The 18,321-nt window shown below is 45.7% G+C and overlaps 1 protein-coding gene across 7 annotated transcripts in view; it reads left to right on the plus strand.

Moving 5' to 3' along the window:
* The window catches only part of frem1b (Fras1 related extracellular matrix 1b), a 304,502-nt gene that overhangs the window by 84,088 nt on the left and 202,093 nt on the right, over window positions 1–18,321 (plus strand). For all 7 annotated transcript variants that reach the window (XM_070886932.1, XM_070886934.1, XM_070886935.1 and 4 more), the window contains exons 10-11: window positions 718–860; window positions 15,257–15,453. In XM_070886932.1, the coding sequence (XP_070743033.1) occupies window positions 718–860; window positions 15,257–15,453 (340 nt within the window). The remainder of the gene's footprint in view (window positions 1–717; window positions 861–15,256; window positions 15,454–18,321) is intronic.

Below are 18,321 nucleotides of genomic sequence, written 5' to 3' on the forward strand. Positions count from 1 at the left end.
CTACATGTAGCAAAATTGTAAATGTATTTAAAAAGAATATATTTAACACTTCCCTGCCAATAGTAAAGAGAGAAGTTTAATAAAATTAACCATGATTTTCATTCCACAGAACAGACATTCTTCACCTTGGATGGAATAAATTCCTTATACTGCAGATGTCTGATACACTTGCTTTTAAAAATCAATTTGACTTATTATCGACGTTAGATTTTCTGAACCCATGTTTCCATGGTGCATATCAAAAGGTTAACAAAGGAGATCAATAGGATCTGCCGGATGTTCGATCCACCTCTCTGTCCAAATTTTTCATATGTGTTCCCAGCGCATGAACCTGCTCATTTTTGGAATAGGTGCTCCTATACCACTAGAATCAGTGAGAGATTAGATCCAACAGATGTCATTTCAGAATTATTCCACAACTCCTCAGTCTAAATGCATGAATTACTGGAAAGGAACAAGCCAGACTGCCATTTTTTAATTTTCATTCTCTGCAGTTCATTTGAGTCAAAGGAGGTTTATTCTCACTGGCAAATAGTTCTAGTAACTATCTCCATCTGGCTAACACGTCTGGCCAGAAATGCCTAAAGTAATATCAAACAATAAGAATTTACATGCTGAATACATTCATGTGTGCTTCTCCATATAACATTTTTGTATCTGTTCTTTTTATGCAGGAAACAAGTCTTACCATTTCATTTTTTTTTTAAATCTCCACAGGTCATCCTGTCACCAGCTTTCTGCAACGTGACCTATTCCATGGTCTGATTTATTATCAGCATTTTGGAGCAGAGATCTTTGAGGATTCATTCGAGTTCATTCTATCTGATAGCCATGATCCTCCCAACCTTTCTGACCCCCAGGCAAGCTGTTCCTCATTTACTAGACCTTATTTTTCAAAAGGCTTCAAGCTGTAGGATATTTTATGGCCTAGAAGGTCAGAAGATTAGGGAATATTGATATTCCTGTTCCATATTCTAGGTATATAGGTTTAAAAAAGCACCAATAACAGATAATATTGTAGCAGCAGTTGTTGGTGCCAAATTATATTTCAGCGAATAATTAGGTAACCCCTCAAAAATATGATTTTAAACTAAAACATTAGGATTATTTACAGTAAATATTGTACTATGCATCAACCTTTAATTTCTGGATATTATGTTTAGAATAAATGTATTTTATTTTATACTGGTACAGAGGACTAAAACCATCACTCTCTGCATTGATCAGTTCAAGGTTTTCTGCTCCAGAAAATATAATGATGGAATGTCTGTGTTAGCCATTGATCGGTGAGAGTAAAACAAGCATGAGGCATGGATTGATGGTCTTTGTTGCGTTATGGTGTGCAGTTACAGGATATTATACAATTCATTAGGACAGCAGAGTCACAAGAGAAGATTTTCTCTCATCAATAGATGACCAATTCTGCAATGCTCTTGTCCCACAGGAGTGGACAATAGGAGTTAACATCATAGGACTGGTTCTGTGGCTTGTGTTCCCATTGAGCAAGGCTCTGCACTTGGAGTGGGGTGTCATAGGATTGGCTTTTATGAGTCGGTGACATCATGGGAAGACCTCCTGGGGCTGAAATTGTCCATCGCTGGGAATGGGGCGCACCTACCCAGTTTATGTTCTTTTTTACCAGCGCGGTGGATGCGGTGGCCTCTTGAGCAGAATTCCGCTCTTTGGCTTTGTTTTTTTAGCGGACTGGAAGTTGGTCATAACGGGGGCAGATATGCGGCAGAGAGCGGAAGTTCGCAGTCCAGAGGGGCGGCAGTTGGGGGTGGGTGGAGAGTCTGCTGCTGTCACTCATCAGCATAGCGCTGATGATGGCATCAAGGTGCTGCGTTATCATGGCGCCCCCTCCTCCCCCCCCCTTCACTTAACAGGGAGAGCCTGCGCGATTCTTTAAGTTCGGTCCACTGGGCCACCAGGGAGGGTTTTGGCCGGGCTAGCGGCTTGGCACCCAAGAGGGGGTGCCAGGCTGCCTGTTGGCGGCCCGGCCAAACCCGGGGGCATAATTGTTGGCCCGACGTGGCAGTCGGCTGACAAAAAAAACCCATGGCGGCAGCAGTAGTAGGTTCTCCCCTTTAATGGGAGCCACACCGTCATATTGCAAGGACTACAGCTTCACTACACCGGCAGAAAACGCTGCCCTTGGCACCGCGTGATGGGAGCAAGATTTTTTTCAGTGGAATTTTGCCATCGGGGCGGGGGTGGGGGGAGAAACATTGGCGGTGTGCGCTCTGATGACGCACTTAGGACGGATCGGCAACAGCGGAGCGGTAGTGGGGGGAGTGGGTCACCACCAGGATACCGCAGGAGGGTATTTTCAAATAGCAGCCATTGCACAAAAAAATCAGGGGCCATTCCATTCCGCAGCCTGGCCGCCGATTTCCGGCGGTAACAGTCCTTAAGGGAAGGGGTACTTTAGGTACCCCCTCAGTTTACTATTTCCAAAGAAATTATAAACATACTTGTTGTTTTTTTTATAGCCCTTGCTCCCTATGAATCAGAGTGTGCTTTTACCTACCCAGTGTTTAGGTCATTTGTTGTGTGCCCAAGGGTCAAACAGAAAATCCGATTCAACCGGCCAGTTACATCATTTGCCTTCACTTGATCTTCTTTGATTTCGGAAGGCACTTGAATAAAGGCTTCACTAGACTGCAGCTTAGGCTTAAATTACAAAACGGATTTACTAAACAGTGAACAGAAGCAATGGCATACTGGTAGATTACAGTAGATACAGTCTTAACTATCCCTTTTAAGATGGCATTGTTGGCATTGCTACCCTGCAGTGTAAACTGGACTAGAGACAAGGGAGGAATTTTCAACTTTGCCACCTGGGCAGTAATCTGGTTGACCGGATCACCTGCCCATTGTAGAACACATCTGATTGTCGTTCCATTGATTTCAATAGAAATCTAGTGGGTCTACAATGGGCGAGCAATCTGCTCCATCAGGCGAACACCCAGGCAGCAAAGCTGAAAATTACCTTCAAGATTCTGAATGTTAACTGCTGTTGACTGTCACGGCACTCTTTTTCTGGTCTATTTATATCTCTCCAATGGCTTTAGATTTCAACAAAACAAGCTGAGAACTACTTTCTTAAAAATGTAAATTGAAATATTACCCTCCCTTGTATACCTGGTTGGATTCTGCAGCTAATGCATTAAAACCAGTTAGACCATTTTCTGTGACTGAAACTTGTTTTTAATCTGATGGAAAGAAAGAAGCCAATACCACGATACATTATAGTCAAAAATACTTTATTTAGAATGCTGTGCTGGTTTTGCTGGAGATAGTGAACATTGGAATTGTCAACCAGCTACCAGGGAGTATTGTTCAACATAAAAAGCTTGCAGCATGGCGACTAGGACTTTGGAGCAAAAGCAAAGGCACTTAGAATCGCATTAAATTTTAATCCCAGAACCTCAAAGGCTGTTTATACAGCTCATTAAAGAACAGCTGCATTTTGTTACTATAATGTGCATATATAGCATGAATTTAGCTGCTACTTTCTCAATACAAATGTCAACTACTAAGATCATCCCTAAAATTTTAACCTCTTGCAAATGCTGATTGACCTGTATATTTCTAGAATTTTCTATTTTTGTAGCAAACTAGGCAAGACATTTTATAGAATAGAATGGCATAGTTTTCTTCTCTGTATGGCCACTTGTGAATTTTAAACAAAATGTGATCCATTGTTTCAAAATGACTGTAGTTTTGACAGACAGAAATTGAAATGTGTGAAAACTGTGCCATATTGATCTTTATCTCATATAATATTTAGCATACCCTTGGACAGGGCATGTTATTAACAATTTTTCAAAATTAGTTTGGATGATCTCTATTCATTTTGAGCCTTTGAACTCCCTCTCTTTTTTCCCGAATCCGCCTTGGTGTCCCTGGAATGTAACTTTTTAGGCCTTTATCAGGAGCCAACAGCTGCAGGGTGCATTGCAGTGGCCAGGGTCGGTTCTTGTTCTACCCCATCCCCATGGCTGAGGTTAGGAACTCAGTGCAGTAAGGGGAAGATGGGAATTGCAGGGAAAACAGACGTGGGGAATCGCAATACACAATTAACCTGCGCTTGTTCATTGCATTGCAGGCAGCACATTAACGCAGGCTGCCTGATGTTTGAAATGATTTCTGCGTGCAGCCAGCGCTACCTGCACTGTTCATTGGTTGCACGGATCATCAATGGGTCCAATATCATGAATAGCTAGTGCAACTTAAAAGCAGCCTGCACCTCTTAAAGGGGAGGTGCATTGTAGCTGCAAGATGTCGTGGGAGTTTTTTTTTTAAGTGAATCTGTGCTGTGATACTTTGAGGAATGGCTGAATGTGCAAGAGAGTGAGAACCAAGGTTTTCTGACAATGCACTGGATGTCTTGGTGCACGACATGGAGAGAAGGTGGGACATCCTGTTTCCACAGGGGATAAGGAGTCCCTCCAGACATATGCTCAGGAGGCAGTGAGAACAAGTAGCAGTGGAGATCAATGCCAGGAATATAGCTCCAAGAACATGGATGCAGTGCAGGAAGAAGTTTAACGATCTGACACGAGTTGTCAATGTGAGTGAGTTCAATCTTCAAACGACATATCCTACCAACTACACCACTAGCCAGATCCACTGCTCAATTCACTACACCCCGTTCACCCACCTACCATCAATTTCTATCAATCAGTACTCAACCCTTCGTATGCTTTACCTCGCCCTCACACACTTAGCACTGTTGCAAGCCTCGAACTCACAGCTCGCACACTCTGGCAACAATTTAATTATGAGAGCCACATCACCTAAACAGAATGCAGGACACCAATTGTCACACTTCCATCTTTTTTGGAGAAGGTTAGCATAACAGCAGGCAGCAGCAAAGAACTGGCGGAGGACAAGTAGACCTGCATGTTTTAACACCCATGGAGGAGACAGTGGTGGCAAGGGAAGGGTTTTCGCTGAGGCTGTGGTCACTGGCGGGGCTGAAAGGATTGATGGTGAGGGTATCAGCCTACCTAATCCTCCTTCCCTCTTCCCACTTCTCCCTCATCCCACAATCTTTTCTGACTCACAACTACAGAGGTGCACTTCTTGCTTTATCCTCTCCCATCACCATAACCCAACCCTTGTTCCTATGTCATTTCAATATAACTGGAATCTTCCCAGTCAGAGGAGGAAGAGGAAGAAGACAGTGAAGATGAAGAGACACCATCACTCAATCTTACACTCACAGCCACCAGCTCAGAGATTGACGCTGCATGTATTTTAGTGACGAGGATAGAGGAGGGACCTGCACGTGGTGAGACACTGGGCACAAGTGCACAGGAGCCAGGGCAAGGGGAAAGGGTAGTGCAGGTGCCAGCTCACCAGCACACTAGTTCTGCTGCTGCGGAATCAGATGAGGACTTTGACGGGGCCAGGCTACAGAAGAAGGCTAATGGGTGTACATAACCAAATGCTTGGTGCAATGGAAAGCCTGCCAGAAAGCCCTCATGGAGCATCAGCTTGGCACAGGGCTTTGCGCAGATTTTGGAGCTCATCCTTTCCAACATGGAATGGGTGGTCACCTCCATTAGCATACCTGTGGAACCCACCATGATGTAACGTCTGATGGCCAATGTCACAGCTTGCATCATAGCACAAACAGCTTCCATTGTGGTGCAAACAGCTTCCATCAAAAGTCTGAGTGCTGCAGTGGAAGCTTAGATAGCTGAATTACAAGATCAGACTGCTGCCAAGTTAGAAATAGCCAGGTTTAAGGCTATCTCTGGTCACTTTAAAAATCAGGATTGACTGTAAACCAATCTGGTGGGTACAATGGGCTAGAACCTCCACTTTTTTTGCATGCTTAACGCCCATTTTACCGCTGAAATGACATAACGCCAATATATCACCCATTTTGGCACAAAATGGAAACTGACTGGCATTTTTAGGAAACTTATTGCCGAGCGTTACTTTCCCCATGTGCTTAACGGCGGGAAAAAAATATTACCGCTTGCCCAATTTTTTGGGGCGGAATAATCAGAATGGGCGAAATCAACGCCCATAATATCGCCCAGCGTTACTTTCCCCACGGAATTAATGCTGAGATTCAATAATACTGCCCGCCCATTTTTTTTGGTCGTAAAAAGCACATTTGGAAAAACTAGCGCCCAGGAGATCGCCCACCGTCACTTTCATCACCTCGCACACATATCGCTCGCCCAAAAAAAGTGGAACTGTTCTGAACTAAAGCCAGCGGCTGCCATTTTTAAAATCGCAGATCGCTTCATTCAAAAGGCTGCTGTGCTTCAACCTCGGCGGAGTTCAGATGTACTCTGCAGGTCGTTGGAGTTGATGTGAACATCTCTACAAACATCTTGACCATACTGTGACCGATTGGAATTGAAGAGGTGTGTTCGTCAGGACATTCCTTGTTTGTGACCAATCGGTGGAAAACAGAGAGCTACTGCAATGGGGCCTGTCCTTTCTCACCCTCTCTTGGTGACCAATTACATGCAGCAGATTCGAGATCGCCGAAAGTACGCTCCACTGCATTATGTGCCCAATGTAAGAAGTGACAGACTGATGAGGAGGACCAGACATTACACCCCCCAGCAAGTACAAGGAGAAAGCATTCTTACCTCGACATGCCCGACACCACCTGCCTTCGGAGACTGCGCTTCTACAAAGAGGTTATCACTGAGGTATGCCAGCTGATAAGGGCAGATTTGCAGCCTGCCAGCACCATCAGTACTGCACTCTCTGTCGAGGTCAAAGTCACCGCGGCACTGTCGTTCTACGCCCCGGGTTCTTTTCAGGCCACAGCTGGAGACATTTGTGGAATTTCTCAGCATGCCACACACCGTTGCATTAGACAGGTCACTGAAGCCCTGTACGCACGCAGGAGGGACTTGATCAGCTTCCCTATGACCAGGGAGGCACAGAGTGAGAGGGCTCTAGGTTTCTCTAGAATTGCAAACTTCCCCAAGGTGCAGGGAGCAATAGACTGTACGCACATTGTGATGCGGGCATCTTTTCAAGATGCAGAGGTTTTCAGGAACCACAAGGGATTCCACTCCCTGAATGTCCAACTGGTTGTCAACCACTAGCAAATTCTAATGGCAGTGAATGCTAAATTTCCGGGCAGCATCCATGATGCTCACATCCTGCATGAGAGCACTGTATCTCACTTGTTTAACAATCAGCCACAAGGTCAATGCTGGATGCTTGGGGACAAAGGATATGGCCTCACCACCTGGCTGATGACCGCCCTGCATGACACCCACACTGAAGCCGAGAGGCGATACAATGAGAGCTACAGAGCAACTCGCAATATCGTGGATAAAACCATTGGAGTGTTGAAGCAGTGCTTTAGATGCCTGGACCACTCAGGAGGCGAGCTCCAATACCATTCTGAGCAGGTAGTTCAATTCATGGTGGTGTGCTCCAGGCTGCACAACTTGGCTATCAGGAGGGGACAACAATTGCCTGATGAGTCTGACATTCCACCTTCCCAGATAGAGGAAGAGGAGGATGAGGAGACGGACGCTGACATCGGCCCAGACAATCAGGCTGATGCGGAATCCATGCCCCCGCCTCCCCTGTAGACTGCATGAAAGGGCCCCGGGGTGGCATGATAGCTGCAAGAGCCTTACGTCAGGAGCTCATCAATGATCGCTTTGCCTGAAAGAACATCAGTGTTATTTACAAGGCTGACACACTGCTGGGTGTGCAGGTCATACATCAATGGTGGGCATCACCTTGGTGACATTTAAAGTTTAAGTTGATTGAAGTTAAGTGTAATTATATCCTTTCATGTTAAAGAATCACCAGCATGTAATGGTGCAGCTATGAGCCAATGCACTACAAGGTTTTATTAAATAAAAAACATTTAAACCAAACATTTGTCTGAAATCATCAGTATTTCTGTACAAACCAACCCTTCTCCTCACTCCTCCCCCCACCACCCCCACTTCTCCTCCCCATCTCTACCCCTTCCCCTTCCCCTCCTGACTCCAAACCGCCTGGCCAAGGAACTCCTCAGCTGATGCTTCATTGGGGAGTGGCAGAGGGGGTGGTGACGGCAGAAACGCTGCTTGGATGGATACGGCAGAGGACGGTCCCGAGGTGGGAATGTGCTCCGAGCCATAAGCAAGATGTTGCTGCTAGCTCTTGTGTGTGGTTGGCAATGGGGGTGCGGCACCTTGGGGTGCAGTGCCATGCTCCGGGACCACTGGGAGCCCTCTGCCACCAGTGTTCCTGGCTACCACCTCCAGGGCCTCCTCCATCCCATCCATGTTATATCTTATTTGTTGGACAAAAACTTGGTGCCAACTATGTTCTTGGTGCATAGGCTTTTTGCTACTGGTGAATCTCTCTCATGCCTCCCACAACAGCCAGACAAGCACACACCACTGCCACACACTCTTTCAGTGCCTCTGAGCTCCCTCTCTATCTGTCTCCTCTTCTGTGCAGGTCATGATGACCCTTGACCTCCTGAATCACGGGAATCGAGCGTTGCCATGCCATTGCTAAGGACGACGACACTTTACAGCAGTAGGTCCAAAAAATTTAACTCGACCGCCCATTTTATATCGTTCGCGGTAACGCCCATTTTCAAAAATGGAGACTAGGTGTTTTGAGAATGGGCGAGAAGCCGACAATCTGAAAACCTTTTTTTACCATGCACGCCGGAAATATCGCGCATTCTTGGGCGATAAGCACGAAAGTGGAAGTTCGAGCCCATTGTGTTTAATCAGAGTTTAAGATGGAAAATAACACATTAGTTATACAGCAAAAAACATATGGCCGTAACAAGTAGTTGATACCAATCCTGATAGGACAAATGGCTGGCGCACGTGAACAGCTCTCTGGCTTGCAGCCTCTTTCTCTTCATCTAGAACTTCCTTTGGTAAAGCATGGGATCGCTCAAAGAGCGTTTGACCGGTCCAACTTCTGTTTGATTCTCCCTGCACACTGTTTGTGAGGACAGCCATAAGGAAGCTTACTTTTATTCTCTTTTTAGGGGTGGCCCTGAAATGGGATTTTGACAAGACCTTTTGACCTATAGAGATTTCCCTAAAAACTTAATACCCAATGGCATATCATGTTCTTTGTCTTGATTCTTGTGTCAAAGCCCATCCTAAAGATGTCTTATGATTTTGGCTACATGTCTTTCTGTTTATACTTTCCCAGGGTTTCTTCCTGTGGAAATCATTTCATCTCTCTTGTCTCTATTAGAAACATAGAAAATAGGTGCAAGAGTAGGCCATTTGGCCCTTGTAGCCTGCACTGCCATTCAATGAGTTCATGGCTGAACATGCAACTTCAGTACCCCATTCCTGCTTTCTCGCCATACCCCTTGATCCCCCTAGTAGTAAGGACTTCATCTAACTCCTTTTTGAATACATTCAGTGAACTGGCCTCAACAACTCTCTGTGGTAGAGAATTCCACAGGTTCACCACTCTCTGGGTGAAGAAGTTTCTTCTCATCTCGGTCTAAATGGCTTACCCCTTATCCTTAGACTGTGACCCCTGGTTCTGGACTTCCCCAACATTGGGAACATTCTTCCTGCATCTAACCTGTCTGAACCCATCAGAATTTTAAATGTTTCTATGAGTTCCCCTCTCATTCTTCTGAACTCCAGTGAATACAAGCTCAGTTGATCCAGTCTTTCTTGATAGGTCAGTCCCGCCATCCCGGGAATCAGTCTGGTGAACCTTCGCTGCACTCCCTCAATAGCAAGAATGTCCTTCCTCAAGTTAGGAGACCAAAACTGTACACAGTACTCCAGGTGTGGCCTCACCAAGGCCCTGTACAACTGTAGCAACACCTCCCTGCCCCTGTACTCCAATCCCCTCGCTATGAAGGCCAACATGCCATTTGCTTTGTTAACCGCCTGCTGTACCTGCATGTCACCCTTCAATGACTGATGTACCATGACACCCAGGTCTCGTTGCACCTCCCCTTTTCCTAATCTGTCACCATTCAGATAATAGTCCGTCTCTCTGTTTTTACCGCCAAAGTGGATAACCTCACATTTATCCACATTATACTTCATCTGCCATATATTTGCCCACTCACCTAACCTATCCAAGTCACTCTGCAGCCTCATAGCATCCTCCTCGCAGCTCACACTGCCACCCAACTTAGTGTCATCTGCAAATTTGGAGATGCTACATTTAATCCCCTCGTCTAAATCATTAATGTACATTGTAAACAGCTGGGGCCCCAGCACAGAACCTTGCGGTACCCCACTAGTCACTGCCTGCCATTCTGAAAAGTACCCATTTACTCCTACTCTTTGCTTCCTGTCTGACAACCAGTGCTCAATCCATGTCAGCACACTACCCCCAATCCCAGGTGCTTTAACTTTGCACATTAATCTCTTGTGTGGGACCTTGTCGAAAGCCTTCTGAAAATCCAAATATACCACATCAACTGGTTCTCCCTTGTCCACTCTACTGGAAACATCCTCAAAAAATTCCAGAAGATTTGTCCAGCATGATTTCCCTTTCACAAATCCATGCTGACTTGGACCTATCATGTCACCATTTTCCAAATGCGCTGCTATGACATCCTTAATAATTGATTCCATCATTTTACCCACTACTGAGGTCAGGCTGACCAGTCTATAATTCCCTGTTTTCTCTCCCTCCTTTTTTTAAAAAGTGGAGTTACATTGGCTACCCTCCACTCGATAGGAACTGATCCAGAGTCAATGGAATGTTGGAAAATGACTGTCAATGCATCCGCTATTTCCAAGGCCACCTCCTTAAGTACTCTGGGATGCAGTCCATCAGGCCCTGGGGATTTATCGGCCTTCAATCCCATCAATTTCCCCAACACAATTTCCCGACTAATAAGGATTTCCCTCAGTTCCTCCTCCTTACTAGACCCTCTGACCCCTTTTATATCCGGAAGGTTGTTTGTGTCCTCCTTAGTGAATACCGAACCAAAATACTTGTTCAATTGGTCTGCCATTTCTTTGTTCCCCGTTATGACTGCCCCTGATTCTGACTGCAGGGGACCTATGTTTGTCTTTACTAACCTTTTTCTCTTTACATATCTATAGAAACTTTTGCAATCCGTCTTAATGTTCCCTGCAAGCTTCTTCTCTCGGGTACAATCCTGAAGTTCAAACCATAAAACTGCTCGCTTCAGAGTCGTTATCTCCTTTATGATGTCGCAACATGTTTATGTTAACTCCTAAAACTTCCATCCATTTTAAGTCTTTCTGTAACAAATTATCTTAAAGATACATAAACAAAATTGAAGGTGCCGAAATCGCTCCTTTCTGTAAGGCCTCTAGCCGCCTGAAAGTGGTGGCCATGGGTCGGTGTGGAATGGCCGCCGAGTCTCCGCGGAGGGGCTGCCATTTTAAAAGTTGCCCTTCCTCAGGTTTGGAGCGGTGTTAGGGGACCGCTCTGCCCGTTTTTCCACTGCGGCATGCACGCGCCGACCCCTTACCGACTGGTAGCGACATCTTCCTGAAATTGCCCCTTGGGAAATTTCCCCTTTCCTGGAATTGCCCTGTGGGAGTGGCACTGCTGCCGGTCGGTGCCCCTGACAGCTTTTCCTGTCGGTACAATTTCTGTGGCCAGGTGGGTACGGCTGACCTTCAAGGGGAGGTGGGTGCCAGGCTACTGGCCTGGCCGAAACCCTCCCTGGTGGCCCAGTGTTTGAAACTGAAGTGGCTGAAGAGTTTGCAGCGGCCCTCCCCTTTAACTGAAGGGGAAGGATGTTGTGACGAGTCAACATGCATTGATGACTGGTCGGGGTGACAAACCCGCTGCAAAGGCACTTCCATCCCACAGCCGCCACAACTTCCGCCCCGAGCCAAAAAACATTTCAAAGATGTGAATTTCTCCAGTCTCTCCGCCCCATGGACTATGGCAGAGGAAAACTTCCAAAAATGGCAGGTGCGCCCCGTTTGGGGCAGGGCTCAATTTTGAACTCGAAGTCTTAACTTGAAAACAACAGATAATGGTTGTCATTTTGCAGAACGCTATAATATCTCAGCAGGGTACCAAAACATTAGCATTCCTTAATATCTCATACCAGTCTGAGGAGACATTTCATCTCCAGTTCAAAACAACGATTTAAACACAGCATTCTTCATTCTTTGTGTCAATTTTATACATTTTGTGTCAATTTTATACATTTCTAACAGCCATCATGGCTCTGGATATCACTGTTCATAGGGGCTTCTAGGGCGTCACAGCATCTCCAACAGATCAGTAGGTTTGCTGAGGCACCACCCCGGGAGAGTGGCAGTGGCTCCATGGAGCACAAACCCGCTGTCCTCTCTCTGGACTCCTCCAGAGGGGCCCCAGGCAGCAGAAGCTTTGCTTGAGGACATCAATGGTGTGTTCTATAATGTTCCTTGTGGCAGCATGGCTCCCAATGTAGGCCTACTGTGTGCATGGATTCCGCACTGGAGTCGTAAGCCATGTCATGAGTCGATAACCTTTTGCACTCAGTAGCCAGCCTTTGACTTGAACTTGGACAGTGGACTGCCACAGGAATCGTGACTGCTGCCAGGATGACAGCCACAGGCTGTCCTTGTCCTGCTTTGAGGTTGCAGTTGTGGCTGTAGCAGTTGGCAGAATTCAATCGCAACCTCTTTTGTGAAGCAACGACATTTCATGTATTGTTCCTCACTGAAGCTGAGGTAAGAGAAATGCTATCTGAAGAACCTCAGCAGTTACGGCATCCTGTTGAGAGCCCTTCTTCCTCCGCGCACACAAACCCCTTTAGCAAGATGGCGTAGAGCGCACTTCCTGGCAGAAGTGTGTGTGCGCATCTCGGACCTCATTTTTGATTTTATGTGACCGTATAGCACCTAAAAGACAGGTGCTACATGGCCCAATATAGCTCTCTGCATCTTACCAATGCATAATGTGTCATCTTGATGCTACAGAGTGCTGCACTACTGCATTGCCTTAATGCAATTTTGATTAATCGAATCAAAGAATACAGCAACAGTACTGCAAAAATATCAGTGGCCACCTTCTTTACTCAAAATTTAATTAAAGCTTTTAACCTGCAGTTTGCCACCTAGTTTGCTAATGAGTAAAGAAATGCAGCAACTATACTTAATTGCTCCTATCAATAGTAACATGAGTCTGAACAGTTATTTAGTGAAGAAATACAGTAATGTTTCACCATGTCTTGCAGACATTTTCTTGGGTAGTTAACATTCCTGCCACCCTGAGACTGCCAATGGTGTTTCTCCTTACTTTATCACTTTGGTAGCATAAACGCCATGATCAATGACCTTCAGTTCCATCAAACCTTATTGTCTTACTCAAAGAAAGCCAAAGCTTCCTTGCTTTCTATGCTTCGGTTAATCATTCTCATAACAATCTGCCACTGTTCTGGACTATTGATACATGGCTCCAGTTTACAAGATTACATAGCCAGAGAGCGAACCTTCCAATGTTTTCAACATGGCAGCTATTTTGCATCTTCTCCTACTTTGTGGATCTACTCTTTGCTCCAGATTTCAATTTACGCAATTAGGTCAGCTACCTTGTTCGAATGGCTGCTACATTGGACCCAAATTTGCCCAGGAGTTGCTCCTTTTTTTTTTGGAGCAACTTGATTTTTCTGGAGGATCTTAAAAATCCCCATTCTGCTCATTAAATTTGCACCAGTGTAAGTGAGTTAGGATTTTTTTTAGTTTAGTTTTTTTTCAAAAGTGGGTGTTACCAGCCACCTATGCCTGTTTTGGTCATTTAAGCCAGTTTGGACAGCTAATAGTTGCTCCAAACTAACTTAGGCTAGCGTATGTGGCCGCACAGAAAACCCTTGCGGAGAGTTAAGAAATCAGCACAGGTAGCCAGAGATGGGTGGGAGGAAGGGAAGCACAGAGGACCTTGCAAAGCACTAAACACCTTCACAACAACTAATACAGATCTTGTACTGTAACTTTTGCATAATTTACACGTTCCACTATGTAAAGCTTCATAAAATATGCATTTTTTAAATATCATTTATATCAGAAGACAAAGGGTTTCATAAAACCATTTATGAATCAATTCAGGGCAACTTTTCTAATTCGAGCAGCTTGTTCTTTTTCTAAATCATTTAAAGAAACTCTCCTCCTCCCCCCGCCCCATCAAAACTCTTTCTCCCCCCCCCCCCACCGATCAAAACTCTTTGCCCCCCCCCCCATCAAAACTCTTCCCCCCCCTCCGATCAAAACTCTTCCCCCCCCTCCGATCAAAACTCTTCCCCCCCCATCAAAACTCTTTCCCCCCCCCGATCAAAACTCTTCCCCCCCCATCAAAACTCTTCCCCCCCGATTAAAACTCTTCCCCCCCCTCCGATCAAAACTCTTCCCCCCCCTCCGATCAAAACTCTTCCCCCCCCTCCGATCAAAACTCTTCCCCCCCGATCAAAACTCTTTCCCCCCCCCGATCAAAACTCTTCCCCCTCGATTAAAACTCTTCCCCCCCCCGATTAAAACTCTTCCCCCCCCCGATCAAAACTCTTCCCCCCCCCTCCGATCAAAACTCTTCCCCCCCCTCCGATCAAAACTCTTCCCCCCGATCAAAACTCTTCCCCCCCCCGATCAAAACTCTTCCCCCCCGATCAAAACTCTTCCCCCCCCCCCCCCACATCAAAATTCTTTCCCCCCCCCCCTTGCCCCCCAAAGTTTCCCCTGGGCGGCAGGCCACTCGGCCAGGGATAGGGGCGACGAACGTCGGGTCGTCCCTTCGGCCAGGGATAGGGGTGGCGGGCTTCGGGTCCTGTTCACAGCCTGCAGGACGCGCTGGGAGGGCGAGGAGTTACTGCACATGCGCGCAGACTCCACCATGCAGGTGGACAGCTGCCGGCACTGTTTTCGGCACATGGCTGTAGCTCCGCCCCCCCACTCCACGAGAAACGCTGTGCCAGGACCGAGACACACAGCAGAGTGACCAGAATCCTTAGTAAGTTTTTTGGCGCCGTTTTGAGTGCACAAAGTCGGCGCATCTCAGGAAAGTGCCGGAAAAAGGGGTTGAGGAAATTTGGGCCCATTGTAGCGGCACTGAAGACAAGAGTTTATTTAAAGAATTTGAAAGGATGTGATTTAAATCACCATCATCAAGATCACACAATGATCAATGGATGAAACAATGGATATATTCCTTTTAGTAGCCTTCCAGAAATAATTCTTCAGTTTATTTATCAGGTGTCTGTGACCTTTGACACACCTATGGATTTTTATTATTATTTAGCCACATAGCAATGTCAGTCCTTCAGTCATTTTGTCTTATTTTTCAGATAGCAATGATTCATGTAAGGCCGGTGAAGGACCAGTTGCCAAAAGAACTTGATGGTACCACACGTTATTTGTTAGTGAAAGAAACAGAAATTAGACACCTCACTAAGAATCATCTGCACTTCACAGACACAGAGTCCCCAGAGGATGAGCTGATGTACATAATCACTAAACCCTGTTTCTTCCCAACAAACCAGAGGTACGCTGTTCAATGTTTTCTTTGGATTTCGTTATTACAGGTGCAATGTCCCAAATGCAGAACTCTGGAAACCGTAATTGTCCGAAAACCAGACATTTTGCACATAGCTGATGGAGTCGTTCGGAATCCGAAATTATAGTCTGAAAACAGACATTTTTGAGGCAAAACTCAAAATCGGGCACGGATTTGGTCAAGGATTCTGAATTTCAGACAAGAATCCGGAATCTTCGACCGAATCCGTACCGGATTTCTGGCTTTCGGACCTCGCCGCTCAAAACCCGGCACGGATTGGGTCGAGAATTCGGATTTCAGACTATTGATTTTTTTGTCTGAAATCAGGAAAAGCCCCCAAACTGTCACGGATTCGGATCTGAGGGTTCCGGATTTCGGATGTTGTGCCTGTATATACTTCCTCTTTATTTCTTCACTTCTCTGAGTCACATTGTTGATGCATCTACTAGTGGTAAAGGTAATTAAGCCCTGATCTGCAGTTTGCCATCCAAATTCTATTTCTAATGTCTTTGTGGTTCAGCTAACAGGAAGTACACTTTTGGTACTGTGTCGAACTGTCAGGTGATTCCACAAGTTACAATAACATAGAGGTCTTGCTGAGAATGGAGGAACTTATATTTGTAGATATATTTAAATAACATACACCAACACCTCATCTACAAGAGTTTTATCATCTGTAAAATATCTCCAGATATTTAAATATATTATGAGTTCCTCTATTCTCATATCCTTATGGCCACATCTTCTGAGTTCAATAGAATCCAATACTTCAGTATGATGGTGATCCAACAACAACCAACTTGCATTTATATAGCACCTTTAACGTAGCAAAATGTCCCAAGGTGCTTCACAAGAGCGTTACCAAACAAAAATTGACACCGAGCCACAGAAGGAGATATCAGAACAGACGACCAGAAGCTTAGTCTAAGAGGTAGGTTTAAAGGAGTATTTTAAAGAGTTAAGGTTAGGGCGAGTGAGGTAGAGAGGCGGTGAGGTTTAGGGAGGGCATTCCAGAGTTTAGGACCAAGGTAGCTGAAGTAATGGCCGCCACTGGTGAAGTGATTAAAATTCAATGATTATAAATGTAGTATTCTGCATTGACTAATGGTTTCAGTTCTAGGTTTGTGTCTAGTTTCTGAAAATCAGACCCCAAGGGCTTTTCATAAAACTCAGATATTTTTCATGTCCTTAATTTCTGCCAGCATGTTTATGAATCACACAAGGACTTCCCACCTGAGATCATCTATACAGACATTCATTTTATTTATTTTTCTTGCCAAAACAGCCCCTTGAATTGTGTTGGGAATATTGGGCTCAATTTTCCCCAATGATCTGCGCCGTTTTTTTGGAGTAGGCTGCTTTTTTTGGTGTATTGAGTTAAATTTTTGCCGTATTTTTTTTTTCAAACATTCCCCCTGCGATCCGCGCCGGCGTAACAGACTTAGTTACGATTTTTCTAGGCCAGATTTTTTTCACCTCCGAGGAGGCGTTCCCTCATGTCAGCGCCGTTTTTTTCAATTGTTCGCAGATTGGCCAACATTTTTCTCCATTACGTTGGCGTATCTGGCCACTCCCAAAAAACCTTCTGGTGCGTTAAGAAACCAGCGCACATTCACAAATTTGTGCTGAAAAAACGCCATTGTTTTTAAATCGAAGATTTTGGAGGGAGGCAAGAAAACTGTCAAAATCAATAATAAAGTTCAACTATTTTTTACCTGTCAATGTAGAAGTGTAAATTTGTTGGATTTCACAAGTTTCCTCATTTTTTAACTCACTCACACGTCACCACCGAAGGTCTTGAAGAAAGCCTGGAGGGTTGTAGGTTTGGCCGGCAGAATCGGCCTCGCGTCCGGACACAGCGACCCGGGGTTCGGCTACAAAACAAGCCGTGGAGGGGGTGAGGAAAGAGAGGAGAAGAGGGACAGATAGCTGATCTTACGGCTTGTAGCCCGGGGAGGGGGAGGGGGAGAGAGGTCACAAGACTCGGGAGGTGGGGGAGGGGCAGTGGGACAAAGAGGAGAGGTCACAAGACTTGTGTGTAGTCCATCCATACAGACCTTGGGGAGAGAGAGAATTGTGAACCTGTGCTGCCTGCATTCCTGCCTCGTTGAAAGTTCAACTTTAAGTATGGCGGCAATACTGACAATGCCATACCTTGTGCGAGCCTTCTGCATCATGGTGCTACGTAGGAGACAATTGATTAGAGCTCATCGCATCAGGAACATCAGTGCCCGTGCTGGGCAGGCGGCCTTACCCACCTCGGGTATATTGAGGCAGGCGTCCTGCACCTGAGTGATACAGACTGTGTCAGAAGGCTGCATTTCTGCAAAGTAGTTGTCCGTAAGATCTGTGAGTTGGTGAAACCAGACCTGCAGCCGAGAAGCGTCAGGAGAACTGCTTTGTCAGTTGAAGTGAAGGTTAATGCTGCACTTTCATTCTATGCCTCCGGATCGTTTCAAGCTACAACTGGGGATGTGTGCGCCATCTCTCAGCAGGCAATACATGTCTCCATTCGCCAGGTCATGGCTGCACTTTATGCGCGGAGGAATGACTTCATCAAGTTCCCCATTACCGCCCAAGCAATCCATGACAGGGCTGTGGGGTTTCCAGAATTGCTGGCTTCCCAAAGGTACAGGGCTGTATTGATTGTACGCACATCGCCTTGCGAGCACCTTTGCAGGATTACGAGATGTACAGGAATAGAAAAGGCTTTCACTTCATTAATGTGCAGCTCATGTGTGATGATATGCATCGCATCATGTCAGTCGATGCAAGATACCCTGGCAGCACCCATGATGCATTCATCCTACGCGACAACGTTATATCTGCATCCCAGAGTACTTAAGGAGGTGGCCT

This window comes from Pristiophorus japonicus, chromosome 8, assembly GCF_044704955.1.
Source record: "Pristiophorus japonicus isolate sPriJap1 chromosome 8, sPriJap1.hap1, whole genome shotgun sequence".
Taxonomy (NCBI): Eukaryota; Metazoa; Chordata; class Chondrichthyes; family Pristiophoridae; genus Pristiophorus; species Pristiophorus japonicus.